Consider the following 23457-nt stretch of genomic DNA (forward strand, 5'->3'; position numbering starts at 1 on the left):
TTCTTGTTTTTTGGCTCTAATATCATTTTAAATCTTTTTTTTATTCTCTTTTGACTTAGTCCTGATAATTCTATATAATCATCTAATGATTTAAATCGTTCTAATTTAATTTTATATTCTTCAACTTTTTCATTAAGTAATCTCAATTTCTTTTTTCTTATATTAATAATGAATTGAATACCTTTAAAAGCACATTGATTTAGAAATTCTTCCCATGTATTTAAATCATGGGGATCGTAGTCCCCATTCAACTGCAGCATGCCACCTGAGGCCTTCAGGAATCATGTTTTCGCTTAAAAGTTTTTCTAGGGAAGCTACATCCCACATGAGGGATATCTCTTTGATAATAAATGTTTCAAGCTGTTTGAACATGGACTCTAGATCATCCGATCTCTGTCCCATATCTAGATCAACTTCTATATTGTTTGTAAAATCATCAATATTTTGCATACGAAAACTAAATATATCCATTGTAGGTAGCACATAAGAAATAGGATCACAAAGATACAAATATAATGGGAGTTTCTCCTGGCTCAAATACCCACAATATATCTCTCAGACCGGAGCAGGTAAAACTAAATCGGGTATGATCCAACAAACACCCTAAATGACATATATAAAGTACAGTGAAGTTTACCGCTCAGACTTCACTGGTAACAGTCCAATATCATTCAGTATGGACTCTCTCCCAGAAAAATGCAGTGGACAACGAGGGTGTTATTTATTTATTTCAGTTACTTATATAGCGCCAACATATTACGCAGCGCTGTACAGAGGTCCTCTATTTTTACTGTTCCCATTGGGGCTCACAATCTAAATTCCCTATTGGTATGTTTTTGGGGTGTGGGAGGAAACCGGAGTGCCCGGAGGAAACCCACGCAAACACGGGGAGAACATACAAACTCCATGCAGATGTTGTCCTTGGTTGGATTTTTTGAACCCAGGACCCCAGCGCTGCAAGGCAATAGTGCTAACCACTGAGCCACCGTGCTGCCCAGGGTGTGGATGGTAATTCTTATCCCTGTAGTCCCACAGAGCTCCGTATCCTCTCTGGACGTTCAAAGAACTCCTGGTAGAAAAAGGATCTTATGTCTCTAATAGATGGAAAAAGGAAGACACATAGTGCAACACCCACTGAAAATAGATTGCTCCACACACTATGGTCCATCTTGCCTTTTCTGATGTTATTACCGTGTTCTGTAATTCGAGTTTTTAATTTGCTGTCTGTGCGTCCTACATATAACTGCCCACAGGGACACTGCAGTAAGTATATAACTTCTACTTTTTAAAAAGAATATGTATTTAAATAAAAAGTATAATATTTAGAAGTATATATATGTACACGATTATGATGATAAGATCAGATTATCTCTCTATATATTGAAGAGATCATTGGTTGTATATGTATTTTTAACCATTTTTGATATGTATGTAAATTTATATGAATTTAAATGTTTTGTGGCTATATAAACTTGTCAATTAGACACGTCACACATGCCACAGAGAAAGCCGGAAGGGTGAAACCCAGGGTCGGGCCAGAGTGTTTGGCGTGCCTCCTAGAAATGTTTTAAGATTTATACTTACCTTGATGCCTTTATTTCTTGTTACTTCTGTGAGTATGGATTAAACTTGGCGTGGAGCAATCTTTTTTCAGAGGGTGTTGCACTATGTGTCTTCCTTTTTCCATCTATTAGAGACATAAGATCCTTTTCCTACCAGGAGTTCTTTTAACGTCGAGAGACAATACGGAGCTCTGTGGGACTACAGGGATAAGAATTACCATCCACACCCTCATTGGATTGCGGATTTTTCCACTGCATTTTTCTGGGAGAGAGTGTCCATACTGAATGATATTGGACTGTTACCAGTGCCGTCTGAGCGGTAAACTTAACTTCACTACTAATCCGTTGACGACCCCTGGCTACATTCACGACTCCGCTACAGTGCACCACCACCAATCGTGATTCTTCTTAAGCCCATAAGATGGAAGTCCGTACCTCCTTGCAGTGTTTAAGGTGAAGAACACAGAGTTTCATTATCAGATTGTGGCTTACAGGATCCATTTCTCTGGTTAGAAACGTAACAGTATCTACAGACCATGAAGCCCAAAATCGCTGCAATGTCTATAGCACTGCCAGTAGATGTCTATGAACTTGCCGACGAAGTCACGTAGCAAAAAAGTTGGCAACAAGAGATTGATTATTCACTAAAGGGAATAATATCATGCATCTCCATATTTGCACTAAAGGCAGTCAGATAGGCTTTCCTTGCCATTCCATAGGACAGTTATCCAGTGAACCAATAATCCAGTGCTGGACTGACCTGCCATTCTATCCCATATACTGTTACTCACCTCATCTGGCTCCAGTGACTAATCCTGGCTAGCGGACACAGCTCCTGCTAGGCAACCGAATGCCTCCTCTTTTAGTCCTGTCTTCAGCCACTGCTCTGCTGGCCCCGGGTGCGCCTCTCTTCACCATGGCTGGCAGCGTCGGTTTGCTGGGGCAACTGGCGTCCTCTAACGACATCAGGCTTGGCGGCATATTTAAAGGGGAATTATCCTACCATGCCTTGGCTGCAAATACTGTTACATTTCTCATCAGAGAAGTAGATCCTCAAAGCAGCAGTCAGTTTGGTGCTGGCTAGACTGGGGTGCAGCACCATTCTTTACCCTTGACCCCAAGAAAGTATGAACTTTCCGGGACGGATTCTCAGGTTGTGACCCCCAGAATAGTCTTCGATTAGCGGCAGGTGCATTGTGTTAAAGTCAGGGACATAGCCAGGGGTCGTCAACACATTAGTACCAGGAAGTAGCAAGCCGGAGTGTGAGACAGAACCTTAGTAAGGAGCCTGCCCAGAAGTAATTCCATAGGAATTAAGTGACAAATCCAAAGGGCAAGACCAGAGCATAATCCAGGAACAAGGCCGAGGTTAATGTCAGGGTTAGGATCAAAGCCAGAACACGTCACTGGAGCCGGACGAGTAGAGTAACAATTACTGCTGACATATACTCAAATAAAGGATATACTAGCAATTTGATATGCAACTGTGCAGACATTCTATTAAACTTGTTAGCAATTTAAGTCCATCTATATTTTAAATCCAATTATTTTAAAACCAATGATTCACCAGTGTTGTAATAAGGGCATTGCTACACTGGGGTTTATTAGTAAGATACATTATATTGCAATCTTGATTTTATATAGATTTATAATGAAGTGATAGAGATGTTATAGTTATCAAGATTTTCTGTACTTAACATATTATTTCTAAATGCTGCCTCCTTGTCTTTCTGTCGGATGCCAGATATAGCATTCTATATTCCATTGCTTTGTGACTGTCTTCTCCTAATGTTCTATTCCCTAACACTTGAAAGTCTTGTAAAAAAAATTATAATAATGTAGAAAATGTAGTAATTCTTACAGAAAGTTTAAGCCTAGCCAGTACATTACTTCTGCTTCTTAATGGTCTAGCTAATTACAATTTGCAAGATGTCTGTAATGAAGACGGGCAATTAAGTAAGTGAAATATTTGTTACATGCTCATCGTTGTGATTTATTTCACATTTATACAAAGCTTATTTGTTGAATCTTATTTCAGCTGAACAGTACAATGTTAAAAAAGTAACAAAGGACAAGAAGATCAGAGAAGCTGTCACCACTGTTCCCTATGAAATAAACAAAGGAGTGCAAGTGGTTTACCTCTTCATTCTATGAACTGCTCAAGAAGGGAAATCAGAGTACAAAAATGTTCCCTGCTGTCAATGCAAATATGTTTGTGGCCGAGAGAAGTCCCACTCTGCTTATCACAAGCAAGTCAGATGATGAATTGTGTTGCTTATATGTCATTTGATTGGCAGTAGAGCATTGACAGCCGCAAAGCCCTTTGGGTTCCGTTCTTCTATAATGGCCATATTTTTTCCATGAAAGTAACTAGATCCTGTGAAAAAAAGTGACATCTTGGTTCTACATCCATATCATGTGTTTATTTGATCCGTTTATAGGTTCTCATAGACATTTGGTCAGTCTTGTAAGAGCCCATGATTTTTATAAGGATCTCTTGACCATCTATGTTATTGAGAGCCATCAGACAACCTAGGTTGTAAATATTGTAGAAAAATGGATTAGCTTAGTTAGATTTTCCACACTGATTCCGACACTTAAAGAGCCTCTGTCACCAGATTTTCAAACCCCTATCTCCTATTGCAGCAGATCGGCGCTGCAATGTAGATAACAGTAACGTGTTGTTTTTTTTTCAAAAACAAGCATTTTTAGCCAAGTTATGACCATTTTTATATTTATGCAAATGAGCCTTTCTTAAGTACAACTGGGTGTGTTTAAAGTTAAGTCCAAGTGGGTGTGTATTGTGTGTGTACATCTGGGCGTTTTTACTTGTTTTACTAGCTGGACGTTGTGAATAGAAGTGTATGATGCTGACGAATCAGCATCATCTACTTCTCTTCGTTACCACCCAGCTTCTGGCAGTTCACAGACACACAGCGTGTCCTCGCTCATCCGACGCGATGAAGTTCCTGTGGGAGGAAGTGAGTGACGGCACAGCGTGATCTCGCGAGGACACGCTGTGTGTCTGTGAACTGCCAGAAGCTGGGTGGTAATGAAGAGAAGTGGATGATGCTGATTCGTCAGCATCATACACTTCTATTCACAACGCCCAGCTAGTAAAACAAGTAAAAACGCCCAGATGTACACACACAATACACGCCCACTTGGACTTAACTTTAAACACGCCCAGTTGTACTTAAGAAAGGCTCATTTGCATAAATATAAAAATGGTCATAACTTGGCCAAAAATGCTCGTTTTTGAAAAAAAAAACGTTACTGTTATCTACATTACAGCGCCGATCTGCTGCAATAGGAGATAGGGGTTTGAAAATCTGGTGACAGAGCCTCTTTAAGACAAATAGAGCTAAAAGTGTTTGTCAGCCATTCACTCCCTACTCATCCATAAACCATAGGCACATTCATCTAAACCAAATATCCATTTTGGGCTTGGTTTATATTTTAACATTTTGACTCCAATTTTATTGATATCCTGCTAATTCTTTATTGTGACATTCATCTGAGCTGAACATTAACACATTGATATTTGACTATGGCAATAATTTAGCTGAACTAAAGAAAATAATTTTTATCATAGTTGTAAAGTAGAGGACTCATATTTGTTTTTCTGATTCCATTGCTGACTAAAGTCTATAACATTTGTGCCTGCATCACCTCATTTTTAGCAGGTATAATCATTTTTTAATCGGATTTCATTACAAAAGATGGAGCTCTGGTACACTGTAACAAGCCATACACCTATGTAAGTTGGATGGCTTTTTAGCCTCTGGATGTAAACAATTAATGTTTCTATTCAAATATCAGCAAGAAAAGATCTTATGCCCTTAGGGAGTGGCCTATTTTGGGCCTTAAGGGCCCAGCAATTTTATTTGTTGCTTTTTCATCGTAGCTTTCAAAGAGCTGTAACTTTTTTATTTTTCCGATGATATAGTTGTATGAGGGCTCACTTTTTGTGTGACGTGTTGTATTTTTAATAGCACCAATGTGGGATAAATGTCATTTATTGATTAACTTGTAAAAAAAGATGTGGGTGAAAAGCTAAAACATAGCTTTTAATAAATATGTATCTAAAATAAATACATATGAAAGACCCAAGTAACATCTACCGTTTATAAAATATAACACGCCAACAATCAATCTTAGTGAAGAATATACTTTTCACTTTGGCCAAAAGATGTCGATCACACAAATATAACAGTATCACAACAAATTGGAATGGTCTTCCCAACCGCTGCGGATCGCTCCGTGTTCCAAACAAATCACGCTGGTGATTAAATCCCAGAAAGAAAACTTTTTGCTCAATTATCCTACACTTGGTGGTCCCCTGATGAGTCCAGAGTGTACTTCTGTGGGAGACACATTGGGACAGATATGATCAGCTAGGGCATCTACAGTGCTACCTATTATAAGGTAAAGGTTCTGGACAGGGTCCCCCATATCGGATTAGCTACCTGGTGTTATAGGAGGTTAAGGGCAGATATAGCTCAAGTGGGGTCGTGTAGGAGCAGGAACTTCCCATTCCCACTACTGTAATCGGTGCACCACTTGCAATACGTTTTGTGTTACCCTATTCTGAGACCCATAACTTTTTTCCTTTTTCCATTGATGGGTCTGTGTGAGGGCTAATATTTTGTGGGGTGAGCTGTAGGTCTTATTGGTTCCATTTTGGGGTAAGGTGATCAAAAAACAGCAATTATGGCTTTTTTTTTCATGCAGTTGAAAATCATATATTGTAATGTTTTGGACTTTTACATAGAAGAAGAGACCAATTATGTTTATTTTTTATTATTTAGATTACTTTGGGGAAAAATGGGAAATATGTTATTTTCATATCATTTTAAAAACCTTAACTAATTTTTATATATTTCTTTAATTCCACTAGGGGACTTAAACATACATATGTACAGTATATTGTGCTTTTTTGCATTCTCCTTATTAGGACGATTAGCAAGGCAGAAGTGATGGCCTTCATAGGGCCCCTAGGCTATCATGACAGCCATCACCACCCTTCGATCATCCTCTTCTGTCTAGCGACTTAGATGCCACAGTCACTATTGACTGTCCGGGATCGGGCCGGGATCTGAATTATCTCCAATTCTGCCCCGTTAGAACGATGTGTAATATACAGCTGACAGATGCAGCATATGGAGCAAGCTCAGCCCGTGAGCGACCTGCACACCTCCCTACTTTAACTTAGATGTATGTCAAATGTCAGAAACGTGTTAAAAGCTATGTTTTAGGGGATTTACCCATCTATTTGCATATGCAATATTGGTGGAACTCTAGAGGTTGCAGCAAACCTATTCCCGAGCATTATGAACACTGCACGGCACTCAACCAGATCACCTCATAGACTGAGAAAAACGCCACAAAAAAAGAACACTTAGACCAATACATAGACCAACATTAGCCATTGTTAATAAATAAAGTTTGTGAACTGCTAAAATTCGGCTGAGTTCACATCATATTTGCGTTTTTCTGTTCTATTATAGGAACCGAAAAGAGAAACGGCCGTGCCGGATCAGACACATGACGGACACCAATGGTGCCTGAAGGACCCCACTGACTTTAGTGGGGTTTGTCGGGTTCTCTTCATGATGTCTGTCATAGATAGTGCAGCATGTATTTAACTGAGCCTCCAACGCAGATGTGAACAGAGCCTTAAACTGTGGAGAAGACTGACATTTATCATATTCAACCGAGAAAGAGATTTACAATCCTTTAAAGTAAAAACATGAAGTTCCATTACTTTGCTGCCACAATAATAAGGATTTACTTAGTTGGTTATTAAGAGTGCCTGGTCATATATCATAAACCATCTTCATGTATATAATATAACTACCAGCTAAATCAACACTTCCCCATAAAATCATCTTCGATGATTGGTAGAGTGATAAAATTCAATGAAACCTGACAAAACCTTAAATCTGTCTATTAGATCCTACTTGAGATTCTATTTAATGTAATACGAGACGTTCCCGTAAAAGGACGCTTGCTATCGAGTGTCTTGCACGTACAGATTCTAAATGACTCGCTGCTCTGTTAGATTGGTAATGAAATGCACAGACTTGTTTTTCTGCATTTTATTCATCATCCTTATTCATTTTTAATGCCACATGCACCACCATTTTAAAGCCTTTTTAAGCTCTTTGAACAAACTGATCCGATATCTGCCTTTTAAAAGGGGCTGTTTCATTTATCTGCATCGGTGTCTGGCAGCTATTTTCAAGGCTTTAAAAGGTTGAAATCTGTCTTTATCAACGACCTGCAGTCATCTATTATTTTCTCTTAGCATTCCCTTGTCATTCTCTACTGTCTGGCCTTGCACTTTGTTTCTATCCTAAGCTCTTTGTTTGTCACATTCAAAATCTCAGCCAGGAGAACCTTCCCAACCTTCTCGGTCGCTCTTTAAATAATGTCATGCACCGCAGAGTACATCAACAGTGATGGCTATTTAACATGACTATACCATTTTACAATCAATTTTGCAGCCATTTTACCTTTTAGCGCTTTTCTTGACCTTCTAAGTGATATGCCGGTGATGACTGGAAATAGAAAATGTATATTTTTTGTGCTTTGCAAACATACTAGTATATAATTTACAGCTGGTAGCCACTGCTTATTATGAAATGAAATCTCTGTGAAACGGTCAGCATTATGAGACATTACATAAAAGTACAGCAGCAGAGTGAAAAGTAAATTATTTCACATTAGTAAGTGCTACAGTTATTATTTTACTAAATAGACCGGCAGGTGTACAAGCAGTAAAGGGACACAATAGCAAAAATCAAAATGTGCTCTCCATGCCCCATTGAAGAGAAAGGTGTCAAGAACTTTATGATAGTTTCTTGTTACTATTATTGTTTTTTAATCGGACAAATGAAGCACATCTTAGAACACTTAAATCCTAAATTGTGGGACATTTAAAATACCGCCCTTTGTCCAGGAACAATAGGCGAAAAAATATTTTTTACATAAATTTACTGGAGGATAAACTTATTACAGGTAGGACTGTTGACTGGTATGCAGGAGAGCCCTGTGGTTCACTCTGCCCATGAGGAAACAGCCTTTGTTTCCCTAGTTCACTGTTTCCCTACCAATGTACCCTAAAGCCCTGGGGTTCCTGGACAGGGGTTTTCCAGAATACAGCAGCAGGTAAACCTTTCACTTTTACAGTAGGGATAGACTAATTAAGTCCTGCTTAAAGGGGTTGTACTCTTTGCACAGTACCTACTAGTTAGAAGGGTCTCTTGACATTAAACTACTGGGATTTCCAGTGATCAGCTGTTATCTGTGGGTAAATCTGTCATTGGGTGTTCAATTTCCCTGCAGTGCCATCACCGGAGAAATGAAAGCATACCTGACATTTCAGGTGACTTTTTAGATTAAGCTGTCATATATGTGTACATGAGAAACAACACTTTTTCTGGTTTATTATATTTAGCAGTTTTGCCCTTGCAGTCTCTCTCTCTAATTCACAGTTTTCCCTGAGCTAGTGGGTAGAACCTAAATGCTATCATGTCTTCTATACTTTGCATACAGAGAGGAGAACATCCTCTCCCATATCTCTTTCTACCATATATATATATATTGTGACAACTTGGGGACCACTTAGCGCATGGGATCGCCATCTCCCGGGTGAGATGGTTGGCACACATAGAAAGTTCACTCCAAAAAGGTTTAAACCAGCTGCAGCTAGCTTTATTGTCTTCACAACAGCAGTCAGTGGTACAACAATAAACATACAAAATAAACCCTAGGCCGTCCAGCCTCTAACTAACACATTCAGTGTCCCTCACTACGTGACACTGAGCCTTGTGCCCAGCACCTCAAAACCTTCAGTTTTACCTCCCACAGTGGTGACTCTCACAGGCTAGCATGCCTGTCTTCTCCAGACTGAGAGCCCTGTGTGGACTGCACACACCTGATATAAAGAGCCGCCTCAGGTGAAGCCTAACTAGGCTCATCAGACAGCCCAAGCATCAGCAGAGAAAACCCTCTCTGCTGTACATGCTCCCTGGTTGCTTAAAACCTGAGTTTCTGCACTATCCAGTAGCTGCATTGCTACAATATATATATATATATATATATATATATATATATATATATATGTATGCATATATGCAGCAACATGGAAGACAATAATCAGCAGTAAGGAGTAGTATAGCTGCGAATCCAGCACTGGGATGAGATATAACACTTACCAGAAGCTGCAGCACTGCAGCAGTGTCTCTCTTCGTCTCTCTGCCTCTCTTACTCTGCTCCCTCCTCCCCCTCCTCTCTCTATAGACTTCTATGGGCAGCTGTAACCTGATCCTTTAATCAGCAGATTGTCGTCTTGTCTTGAGGAGATAGATATACAGCAGTAAATTCAGAGTGCGTGAACAGTTAGAAGGGTGTGGGGAACCTGATAATTAGAGATAGAGCATTTTTTTTTTATATACTATTGATTTATGCAAAGTTTGTTCAAAGTCTAGTGGCTATTTAATAATTACATAGTGCCCAGTCAAATTAATGTGTAATACTGCACTGGACAGGTCTAAAGGCAAAGCAGTCAACCAATCTGGGCCAGAATACAGTGCTGGGACAGAACTGTAGAATGCTTGACCTCCCCCTACAAAAAGCTTAATTGAGGTAGGAATGAAGGTAGGTATTCCCTGGGAGTGATGACCATTTTCAGGGTTTACTCCATAGTAATAAGGATGGAAATGACTGCCCTATATGTAATGTCTGAATTCCATGGAACGAGACAACTGATAGGTAGTATCAGATAGGTAGTAATACACAGCCACATATTGTCCACGTAAAAGTTACAATCCTCAAAGTAAAGAACATTCTGACATAAAATGGTAAAGCAATACTGGCCAATATAATCGGAAAAGAGGTGGGTAGAAAACACCCGTAATGTATACGAATTTGGAAAATGTACAATCCAACAAATCTAACATTTAGTAAAACAGGTTACATTATGTACTGAGGCCTTGACTGATATATAAACGTCCTACATGTTGTACTGCCTGTAATTAGAAGAGTCTGTATTATGTCTGTTATGGCATTCAACCACTGATTGTTCCTCCTATGGGACTATTTATCTGCCAGTACTGTGGCTGGCAAATTCTGTGCTGTGCAGCCTGTCAAGAATAGGTCATTAGCTAGGCTTCGAGAGGAGGAATTGTAGACATTTGTTTCATTAATGTCATGTTATATGTCACCTACTGGAGAATAAACAATGTGACTGGTAATGAATGAGGGAAATACAGTGTCCAGTGTAAAACACATTGCTCATTATTTTGCCTGTATGAAATTAAAATAATATTAGTAACTAGACATTGGAGTCTTGCTAAATCAATCATGTGTCTTTACCATGTCTGGTGTACTTGAGCTTTGGAATAAAATGACCTATTCATAATAAAGCGATTACAGAACAAGTACAGACCTAGCCAAAACAATTCAGTTCTATCTACAGGATTGGAATATTTCGAAATAAATGTTAGTATTGCATTGGCCTAGGAAAACACTGGTTTTAAATGGTCAAAATTGTGACATCTCTCAAGATCGCGGTCATAAAACATATTATTTATATAGCTTCTTTACTCGACATGACACAGTACAATGTGGTATAAAATACGTAAAGATACACATATAATGAAATAAAACAGTTAAAGATACAGTATACACTATTTATGTTTATAGGGGTTGAATCTCCATCTTTCTTATTCAGAGCTCCGAATCTAAGGCTTTCCATCATAGAATTAACATTTTGAAATAATCTCAGATGATTTTCTGTCCGTCCCTTAATATTTATCTCGGTCTTTTTATTTGGTAAATTTTGTCATGTTTCAAAGCTCCTTAAAGAGGCTCTGTCACCAGATTTTGCAACCCCTATCTGCTATTGCAGCAGATAGGCGCTGCAATGTAGATTACAGTAACGTTTTTATTTTTAAAAAACGAGCATTTTTGGCCAAGTTATGACCATTTTTGTAGTTATGCAAATGAGGCTTGCAAAAGTCCAAGTGGGTGTGTTTAAAAGTAAAAGTCCAAGTGGGCGTGTATTATGTGCGTACATCGGGGCGTTTTTAATACTTTTACTAGCTGGGCGCTCTGAAGAGAAGTAACATCCACTTCTCTTCAGAACGCCCAGCTTGTGACAGTGCAGATCTGTGACGTCACTCACAGGTCCTGCATCGTGACGGCCACATCGGCACCAGAGGCTACAGTTGATTCTGCAGCAGCATCAGCGTTTGCAGGTAAGATCGACTTACCTGCAAACGCTGATGCTGCTGCAGAATCAACTGTAGCCTCTGGTGCCGATGTGGCCGTCACGATGCAGGACCTGTGAGTGACGTCACAGATCTGCACTGTCAGAAGCTGGGCGTTCTGAAGAGAAGTGGATGTTACTTCTCTTCAGAGCGCCCAGCTAGTAAAAGTATTAAAAACGCCCCGATGTACGCACATAATACACGCCCACTTGGACTTTTACTTTTAAACACACCCACTTGGACTTTTGCAAGCCTCATTTGCATAACTACAAAAATGGTCATAACTTGGCCAAAAATGCTCGTTTTTAAAAAATAAAAACGTTACTGTAATCTACATTGCAGCGCCTATCTGCTGCAATAGCAGATAGGGGTTGCAAAATTTGGTGACAGAGCCTCTTTAAAGGGGTTTTCCCATCTTGGACATTTATGGTATATCTACAGGATATGCCATAAATATCTGATAGATGCGGGTTCCTCTGGGACCCGCACCTATCTCTATGGTGTTATGAGGCGAGTATGGTTTAAAGACTCCCCACCTTTATCTGGATCTCCACAAGGAGAATCAGTGCCAAGCACTCACATTACGCTCCAAAAATGCCTGCAAACAACTTCCCATTGTATTCAATGGCAAAAGTTTTTAAGCCGCAGCTTGTCAATTTATGCTGCGGAATCGCTGTTCTTCTGTTGCGGGGTTTTCCATATTGAATTCAATGGGGAGTTAAAACAAAAGGGAAAAAAAAGGTATTTTTCATTTGAAATTAATACTTATCCCCCTGCCGTACTCCTAGCGATGCAATCCTTTCTTCTGAGCGCAGCTCGGTCTCCTGTGATGACGTTTCATCCCATGTGACTGCTGCAGCCAATCAATGACAGCTGTGGTCACATGTTGTACTGTCCCAGAAGGGCGGGCTACGCTCAGAAGAGAGGAATGCGTCACCATGACTATCACCGGGATAAGCATGAAGGTTTGGGTTTCTTTAGCGCTGCTTTCCGCGAAGCGGAAATTTTGGCTGAAAAAAATTAATATGCTGCGGGTTCCAGGTCGGATATGCTGCGTCGTTTTACACAGCGTATCCGCCTAGTGTGCGCCTACCCTAAAAAATGCTTGGCAGTTCTGCTTCAAGAATGACTGGTTTTCAGAGGCTGATTTTTCTTAAAATCAGCCTTGTATTTTTTTGTTTCACACAAATGCCGTGTGAACCTACCCTAAACTTTCCAATGTTTAGTTTGCTCTTCTGACAAAGAAAATAAAGTCTTTTTAGATAGAGATACATGTGGAAGATATCCAACACAGATAAGACTCAATAAATAGTTGTATTTTACAAATATTTATATGAAACAATTCCCAGATTGAACACAACCAACCTCAATGAAAATAGTACAGACCTCACAGCATCAGAACTACAGTACTCAATGTCAGATGGGTTTTTCCGTTTATCTACTGTGGCGTCCTACAACTGGCAACCTGTTGTACAGATATGAGATTGAGTATAATTGTAAAATCTCCTGCTATTTCAGGTATAACTTTCCACTAAGCAATACAGTACATAGTCAGATATTTTATAACCAAATGCTGACTTAATCTATTAGGCTATGTTCACACACCGAGTATTTGTTACATAATTTCAGTCGCAGAATCTGTACCGAAATTCGGCAACAAAGTACAGTACAATGTTAGTAAATGGAATTTTAGCAACCACATTCATTCACAGTGTGAAAATTCTGCTGTGGATTTACGGCATGATGCAGATTTTTCATTCCACAGCATGCGCTACCTGTGGATAGATTTATATTGCGGATTTCATTCATTGCAATTATCAGTTTGAAATACGTTTTTTGTTTATGATATAATGGTCTTATTTTGATCATATGCCTATTCATCCTACATTTCTTCTCTCCACAGGTTTACGTGGTGCTATAGCCTTTGCACTAGCTATTCGAGATACAGAATCTCAGCCAAAACAGATGATGTTCACCACAACGTTGTTGGTTGTCTTCTTCACAGTGTGGGTTTTTGGAGGTGGCACAACACCAATGCTTACATGGCTCAAAATCAGGTTAGTAATGTTTATTTTGAATAATTTGCAGGGTTATGCTTGAATATAATAGTGTTCATCTCTTTTTTTTTTTTTTGTTACATGAGTACCAGTGTTCCATCTAAGCTGTATGCTCTGAAAAGGAAAGAGTTAAAACAACATTCAGGCGAGCAATGCCTAGACTAGAAACAAGTATGTCCACTTCTCAGAGCAGCTATGTATGGGTTTTGAAGCCTGTGAATGTAAACTCGAGTGTTCTCATTCACTAACAGAAAATAAATATCTTGAAAATGGTGAGGAATTAAAACATAAATTCTATTAGAAAGTTGTAGAACTTTTAATTTTGAATAAGCTTTACTAAGCTAAAACTGGAAAACCCGGCAATGGCAGCCTGAGGACTGCAGATCAGGCTCATGAAGGCTACATGCATGCAGTTGGGCATCACAATATCACATTATTGGGAATATTAGGAATTGGTCTTTCAGCAATTTGAGCGATTCCGCTGTTCCCTTTCTAGTTCAGGAATTTAGGAGTTTAGGAGTGTTGCGCTGTAACCTAAATATAGAACATCTAATTCTATTTGCACAGTGCAGAGTAACAATAACATTCATTTCCAGAACACTCCATAGGTTTCTTCTGAATATCACTGGACTAATGTTATTTCATTGAATTATCATATTATTTGTTTAGGAGAAATACAGATCAGTCACAAGTGTAATAATTGTGCAAAGAGCTTTGGAAAAATTGTTTTCTGCTTCAAGTGTTCTTGAACTACAAGTGTATTGTTTGTTACAGTTCATTCATTGCGTGATTTTAGAACAGTCTGTACTTTGTCATTTCATTTTTTGAAGAATTCAATTGTAGGTTCGAGAAAGCTTATGAAAATTACATTTTATATATAATATTATATTAAAGTGAATCATTTTTTCCTAGTGAATTGCTGAGGAACTGCCAATTCAAAAATAGATTCAAGGATTAATTATATTTGTCATCATGACACATACAAAGTGTCTGTCTGACTCATAAATACAATCTTTGCATTGTCACAAGATATATGTGATGTACAGTTTATTATCAGCACTGAATAATTCTATAGGGCAAAAGACAAAAATTTTTGTTCATGAAATGCCTATTGGTTAATTTTTTTGCAAGCTGCTAGTAAAACCTTAAATTACTGAGTTTAAGGTGTGAAGAATCTAAGTCCATCAGGTTTCCTTTATGATATGTGAGGAGGCGTCAAACAACAATCCTGTATAAATTATGGATGAAGAGCTTTTTAAATCGAATTTCCTTATGTATCATAATACAATAGAACCATAGACTTTGTCCCGAGTGTCCAAGCTTGTTTCGAGGCTCTATAGCATTGCTAAAATACAATGGCTTCCATATATAGCTGTGCGATGTTTGTTATCTTTCATTAATGCAAAATTTCTATTTGTACTTTATTGTTAATTTTGTCTTATCAATCAGACATATTACATTGTCCCATTGGTGGTGATCTGGGACTCTAACTAATATCCTAAATGAGCCCAGTGCTTGTTTACAATGCATGCGCAGGTATCATGTCAATGAAATCAATGGGTGACACCAAAACCAGTGGCGGTTTTCATTTATACGATCATTAAAATGTGTCATAGTGACATGTCAGAAGCTTTGATCGGTGGGGGCTGAGCACTGAGACCCCCACCGATCGCTAAAATGAAGCGGCAGAAGTGCTCAGATGAGCACTGAGCCGCTTCGTTTCTGATCAACTTTTCTCAGAAAGCCGAGCAATTGGTGTACAGGCTCGTAGACTTTCTATTGAGCCCGTACACCAATTGCTCAACTTTCCATGAAAAGCCGTTCAGAAACTAAGCAGCTCAGCACGCACCTGAGTGCTCCTGCTGCTTCATTTTAGCAATCGGTGGGGGTCTCCGTGCTCAGCTGTAAAGGATCTGCCAGGCACAGCTTCGGGGTTAACGCCCATAGATAATCAGTCTGCACCTGCATCTATGTCTGTGAGACTGACTCCATCTTCCACCACTCAGGGTGGCAGGCTTAGGAGTGGGAGAACCTATCACAGCCTGGCCAGACGGAGCTAGCTCCCGCCCTCTGTCTATTTATACCTGCCTTTCCTGTTCCTCCTTTGCTTGTGATTCCTTTCGTTTGGTTTCCTGGCCCTGCTGCAGCTTCTTGTACCATTGTCCTTGCTTCATATTGACCCCGGCTTGCTGACTACTCTCCTGCTCTGCGTTTGGTACCTCGTACACTCCTGGTTTGACTCGGCTTGTTTACTTCTCTTGTTGCTCACGGTGTTGCCGTGGGCAACTGCCCCTTTCTCCCCCTAGCTCTGTGTACCCTTGTCTGTTTGTCTGTCGTGCACTTATTGAGCGTAGGGACCGTCGCCCAGTTGTACCCCGTCGCCTAGGGCGGGTCGTTGCAAGTAGGCAGGGACTGAGTGGCGGGTAGATTAGGGCTCACTTGTCTGTCTCCCCACCCCCAGCATTACATCAGCCTTCACCGATCAAAACTTCTGACATGTCATTATGACATGTCAGGAGTTTTTTGAACGTTTAGTTACCCTTTAAGCCAAACAAGAAAGTATAGATAAGTTGTAGTATAGTCTAAATTCACAGTTCCTACCGCAGGAGCTGGTCACAACAGGATCAGTAGATGGCTTTAAAAAAGGCTTAGATCATTTCATAGAACAAAAATATCTGTGCCTATGTCAATATATAGAATTCTTGTTAGAATGTTGATCCAGTCGGATTGCCAATTTGGATCAGGAGGGATTTTTTCCTTTTAGGGAAGATTGGTTAATGCCTTATGGGTAATTTTTATATTTATTTATTATTTATTGTAAGATTTTTTTTTAAACCTTCCTCTGGATCAATAAGGGGGAAACAAAATTCTATACTTTCTTTTGGTTGAACTTGAACATGTCTTTTTTCAACCGTACTAACTATGAAACAGTAAGTCAGCAGTGCTTCTTCCTCTGCTTGGAGTTTATGAGTATACAAGGTTTTTTTGTAAATGTTTCCTACCATTACATCCACCAGTGGTAAATTATAGCTGGTGTACTGTAGCTTTAAAGTTCCTATTTTTCGGTCCCTGGCCTGTGTGTTCCAGCTGGTTAACCATTCCTCTTAGCTATCTTACAGCTTGTTTTAAATCTCTATAGTCACTATATAATGACAATATTCCACCCAGAGGAATCTCATCATTGTTCTTAATGTAGAGTGACACAGTTCATGACAATGCTCTAGGATATATACAGTATATGCAAATCCCATCTCACTACCAAATATTAAGTTGTAATAATGACTTCTCTGATCAGTCAGTATTCTCTTTTCATATTTGACACTGCCATTAAATAATTTAGGAACTTATGTAAAAAAATAAAGGCTTAGTAACAGGTACACTTTATATACTTTAGTTGAATTATTAATTTGTGTCTGAATTATTCCATTTTGAAATGAGACCTGTTTTATTGATAGAGATTACACGGAGCATAGAAAATATTCACAGGGGAAATACATTTCGCTACTCCTTGTGCATGATAGATTTTTCGTTACAGTACATAGTTGGATCTGTTCATTTCAAACAATGCAGAGCTTGTGGAGAATGTCACTGTTCGTGAAAACCTTGGTAACTGTGATCACAATATAGTTACATTTTACCTATTCTGTAAAAAACAAACACAGGCTGGGAGGACAAAAACACAAAATTTTAAGTTGGCCAATTTCCTCAGGATGAGGGCTGCAATTCAGGATATAGACTGGGAAGAATTAATGTCAAATAATGGTACAAATGATAAATCGGTGATCTTAAAATTCACCTTGTATTAACGATAGTGCAAAATTTATTCCTATAGGTAACAAGTATATACGACTAAAATTAAACCCCACATGGCTTACACCTTCTGTAAAAAGTGCAAAATATGACAAAAAAAGGCATTTGAATAATATAAATCTGGGGGTACAGCTCCAGCCTTTGTAAATTATAAAGAGCTTGATAAAATCTGCAAAAAAGTAATAAAATCAGCAAATATACAAAATGAAAGGCAGGTGGCCAAGGATAGTAAAACAAATCCCCAAAAATTCTTCAAGTATGCAAATGCAAAAAAGCCAAGACCTGAACATGTAGGACCCCTAAATATTGGTAATGGGGAGTTGGTCACAGGGGATTAAAAGAAGACAGTGTTACTTTGGCTTCTTTAGCTCTGTATAAAAAAACAGAAGAATGAGCAGCTGATGTAGCCGGTGCCAGTGCTGTTATTATATCAGTTAATATACTGAATTGGTTGAATGTAGATAAGGTCCAATCTAAGTTAAATAAAATAAATGTGCACAAGGCCCCGGGACCAGATGGGTTACACCCTAGAGTTCTTAAAGAACTTAGTTCAGTTATTTCTGTTCCTCTCTTTATAATATTTAGAGATTCTCTAGTGACTGGCATAGTGCCAAGGGACTGGCGCAGGGCAAATGTGGTGCCCATTTTCAAAAAGGGTTCTAGGTCTTCTCCGGGTAATTATAGACCAGTTAGCTTAACATCAATTGTGGGTACATTTTTGAGGGACTATTAAGGGACTTTATACAGGCGTATATAACAAAAAATAGTATTACAATTGACAGCTGGCATGGTTTTACTAAGGACAGAAGTTGTCAAATCAACCTGATTTGTTTTTATGAAGAGGTGAGGAGAAGCCTAGATAGAGGGGCTGCTGGGGATGTAGTGTTTTTGGATTTTGCAAAGGCATTTGACAATGTCCCTCATGAACGTCCAATGGGTAAATTAAGGACTATAGGTTTAGAAAGTATAGTTTGTAATTGGATTGAGAATTGGCTCAAGGACCGTATCCAGAGAGTTGTGGTCAATGATTCCTACTCTGAATGGTCCCCGGTTATAAGTGGTGTACCCCAGGGTTCAGTGCTGGGACCACTATTATTCAACTTATTTATTAATGATATAGAGGATGGAATTAATAGCACTATTTCTATTTTTTGCAGATGACACCAAGCTATGTAATATAGTTCAGACTATGGAAGATGTTCGTAAATTGCAACCTGATTTGGACACATTAAAATTGTTTGGGCATCCTCTTGGCAAATTAGGTTTAATGTAGATAAATGTAAAGTTATGCACCTGGGTACGAACAACCTGCAATCATCATATGTCCTAGGGGGAGCTACACTGGATGAGTCACTTGTTGAGAAGGATCTGGGTGTACTTGTAGATCATAAACTAAATAACAGCATGCAATGTGAATCAGCGGCTTCAAGGGCCAGCAAGATATTGTCGTGTAGTAAAAGAGGCATGGACTCGCGGGACAGGGATGTAATATTACCACTTTACAAAACATTAGTGAGGCCTCATCTAGAATATGCAGTTCTCCATGCCCCTTATTAACTTCGTTGCTCTTCTTTGTACTTTTTCTATGTTATGGGGAAAGATTAAAAGAATTAAACCTATTTAGCCTTGAAAAGAGACGACTAAGGGGGGACATGATTAACTTATATAAATATATGAATGGCACATACAAACAATATGTTGAAATCTTGTTCCATGTAAAACCCCCTCACAAAACAAGGGGGCACTCCCTCCGTCTGGAAAAAGAAAGGTTCAACCTGCAGAGGCGACAAGCCTTCTTTACTGTGAGAACGGTGAATCTATGGAATAGCCTACCGCAGGAGCTGATCACAGCAGGGACAGTAGATGGCTGCAAAAAAGGCTTAGATAATTTCCTAGAACAAAAGAATATCAGCTCCTATGTCAATGTGTAGAAATTTTGTTTCATCGTTCCCTCTTCCCATTCCTTGGTTGAACCTGATGGACATGTGTCTTTTTTCAACAGTACTAACTATGTAACATTAGAACTTGCATTGCCAAATCTTATGCAGAATGCCAGGCTCGCACATTGATAGTTACGGTATGTGCATATTTTCTGGCTCTCATTATTAAGAAACGCTCACTAGGCCAGGAAGATCAATGTTCCCAACTCAATTCATTTATAAGAATGTTCTCATATTAAGAATCTTGTTAAAACATATGCCATGTCGTGATTTTTTTCCCCTTATTCTAAAGAACCAAGCACTGACATACAGAAATGACACAGATTATTGTAAAGAAAAATAACACACAGACCAAACTTTTAATTGCCAAAAGATAACAAGTCATTCTGCTCCTGTCTGGGGATGTCACATATTGTCATAATACATCTACTGTATGTCGTACCTATTAGAAATATAACAAAAAGACCTGTCCAGAATGAGGTGGTAGACTGGGTGTAGTGTAGATTATTGTATTTCAGGGAAGATTAAGAGTGTAGCATAGTAAGTAAAGACAATATAATACCATATGTAGGATAAAAAGAATGGATCCTGAGCGTCACTCTTCACATTTGAGACTGTGCTGTATGTTCAATTCCAATGCACCTGTCCAAAGTTTAAACTGCAACTCTTTATTGATCTATATTGGTAATACCACAAAAAGGCAATGTTTAGGCCTCGCAGGACCTTTTTCAAGCCTCGCATGAGAAAGCACCTTCGAAGTTGAAACGTTGCCTTTTTTGAACAGGTGCATTGGAATTTCCCTTTGCAATTTGTAGGCTACACATATACAGTGACACTTTTTGTGGTAATGTGTTATGTACATATACCCAATAGTGAATTTCATCTTCATGTCATAGTCATCAGACATGTCTAACCTTTAGGGTATGTGCACACACACTAATTACGTCCGTAATTGACGGACGTATTTCGGCCGCAAGTCCCGGACCGAACACAGTGCAGGGAGCCGGGCTCCTAGCATCATACTTATGTACGACGCTAGGAGTCCCTGCCTTGCTGCAGGACAACTGTCCCGTAGTATAATCATGTTTACAGTACGGGACAGTTGTCCTGCAGCGAGGCAGGGACTTCTAGCATCGTACATAAGTATGATGCTAGGAGCCCGGCTCCTTGCACTGTGTTCGGTCCGGGACTTGCGGCCGAAATACGTCCGTCAATTACGGACGTAATTAGTGTGTGTGCACATACCCTTAGGGAGAAGAGTTCCAAGAGTAAATCTGAACTGGATTTTAAAAATGTTTGCATGATAGTAAGGCTGGGTTCACACGACCTATTTTCAGACGTAATGGAGGCGTTTTACGCCTCGAATTACGTCTGAAAAAACGGCTCCAATACGTCGGCAAACATCTGCCCATTGCTTTCAATGGGCTTTACGATGTACTGTGCCGACGACCTGTCAAAAGACGGCGCGTAAAATTACAGCCTCGTCAAAAGAAGTGCAGGACACTTCTTGGGACGTAATTGGAGCTGTTTTTCATTGACTCCAATGAAGAATAGCTCCAAATTACGTCCGTAAAAGACGCCCCGCAAAACACGAGTACATGCAATTACGTCTGAAATTCAGGAGCTGTTTTCTCCTGAAAACAGCTTCGTAATTTCAGACGTAATTGCAGTTATCGTGTGCACATACCCTAAGGCTACACGCATACATATACCCTGATGGATATCGTTTATTGACTTCCTGCGAGAAGTCTCGGTTTACCATTCGAATGTGTAAACTGCATATTGTATATCCAGCTCCTGTTGTAATTCAATAAATTACTTTGAAACATAATTGCATAATTTGGTGCAGAAAACCGCAGGTAAACGCAGGTAAAATCCACACATTTTTAAAAGCGTTATTAGGTCGATGCGGAAATAGGGGCGATTTAATGTTGCGGATTTTGGTATGTTTTTTTTCTAAACTTGTCATATACAATTCTCAGACGTAAACGCAAGATAAATTGACATGCTGCAGATTTTAAAATACACACCACAGGTCAATTTACATGGTAAATTTTTTTGCAAGGAGTACATGAGATTACTTGAAATGCTTTGCTGATACTGTGTTACGATGCAGATATGCAAATCCGCACGCAATACGTATCGTGTGCAGGGGACCTAAAAGTAGCATCATTTCAGGCATATGTGGCTCTTTCTCAAGCTGGCATGTCTCATTAAGAATAGGCTATATAAGTACAAAACGCTGTTGCTCTTAATGCTTTCATAACTTCATATTCTTCTGAAAGCTCCATTGAATGTTATATTTACATGCATATGTAAGTTTGTTACTGAATACATTTTTTATAATTGTATTTACATGACGAGTGCTTTTCAACTTTTTTTTTTCCATGGCCAAATTAAAGCATCATATTGAAAACAAATAGCTGGGACCAGTTGTGATTTTTGTACTTTGGGTGCTCATTTGAGAAGCCACTGCCTCATATACCCCTGAGGACGCCGTATGCCGCACAGCCCCCTGTAGATAATGCCACACACAGCCCCTGTAGATAATGCCACACACAGCACCCTGTAGATAATGCCACACACCCCCCTGTAGATAATGCCACACACACACCCCTGTAGATAATGCCATACACAACCCCTGTAGATAATGCCACACACAGCCCCCTGTAGATAATGCCACACACAGCCCCCTGTAGATAATGCCACACACAGCTCCCTGTAGATAATGCCACACACAGCCCCCTGTAGATAATGCCACACTGCCCCCTGTAGATAATGCCACACACCCAACCCCTGTAGATAATGCCACACACTGCTCCTGTTGATAATGCCACACACAGCCCCCTGTAGATAATGCCACACACAGCCCCCTGTAGATAATGCCACCCACCCTGTGGATAATGGCACACATAGCGCCTTGTAGATAATGCCACACAGCCCCCTGTGGATAATGCCACACACACATCTCCTGTAGATAATGCCACACACAGCCCCCTGTAGATAATGCCACACACAGCCACCTGTAGATAATGCCACACACAGCCCCCTGTAGATAATGCCACACACAGCCCCCTGTAGATAATGCCACACACAGCTCCCTGTAGATAATGCCACACACAGCCTCCGGTACATAATGCCACACAACCCCATGTGGATAATGCCACACACACAACCCCTGTAGATAATGCCACACACAGCCCCCTGTAGATAATGGCACACACGCCCTGTAGATAATGCCACACACTGCCCCCTGTAGATAATGGCACACACAGCCCCCAGTAGCTAATGCTACACACTGCTCCCTGTAGATATTGCCACACACTGCTCCCTGTAGATATTACCACACACTGTTCCCTATAGATATTACCACACACTGCCCCCTGTAGATAATGCCGCACACAGCCACCTGTACATACCCCCCTCTAGATAGCCCCCCTGGGGCTCCTTCTAACAGTGGAATCCCCGGCCAGAGCGCTGCCGAATGCTTAGACCTCCCCCTTGCAAACAGTCAAAACCCCCCCTTGTATCAGGCAAAATCTCCCCTTGCAGCCAAAATCCCCCTGCAAACAGTCAAAACCCCCCCCCCTTGCGAACAGTCAAAACCTCCCCTTGCTAACAGCCAAACCACCCCCCTTGCTAACAACCAAAATCCCCCCCCTTGCTAACAGCCAAAAAAAAAACCCTTGCTAACAGCCAAACCCCCCTTGCAAACAGCCAAAACACCCCCCCCCCCCCAATGCATAGCGTCGGCCGGCGATAACTTTTTTTATTTAATAAGAGGCAGGTGGCTGAGTGCAGTGAGCGGTGC

General features: G+C 39.9%; 1 protein-coding gene across 1 annotated transcript in view; it reads left to right on the plus strand.

Annotated features, from left to right (window-relative positions):
• The window catches only part of SLC9A9 (solute carrier family 9 member A9), an 885771-nt gene that overhangs the window by 537621 nt on the left and 324693 nt on the right, over positions 1 to 23457 (plus strand). The window contains exon 12 of the mRNA XM_075861458.1: positions 13743 to 13896. Coding sequence (XP_075717573.1) covers positions 13743 to 13896 — 154 coding nt within the window. The remainder of the gene's footprint in view (positions 1 to 13742; positions 13897 to 23457) is intronic.

This window comes from Rhinoderma darwinii, chromosome 4 (assembly GCF_050947455.1).
Source record: "Rhinoderma darwinii isolate aRhiDar2 chromosome 4, aRhiDar2.hap1, whole genome shotgun sequence".
NCBI classification, from domain to species: domain Eukaryota; kingdom Metazoa; phylum Chordata; class Amphibia; order Anura; family Rhinodermatidae; genus Rhinoderma; species Rhinoderma darwinii.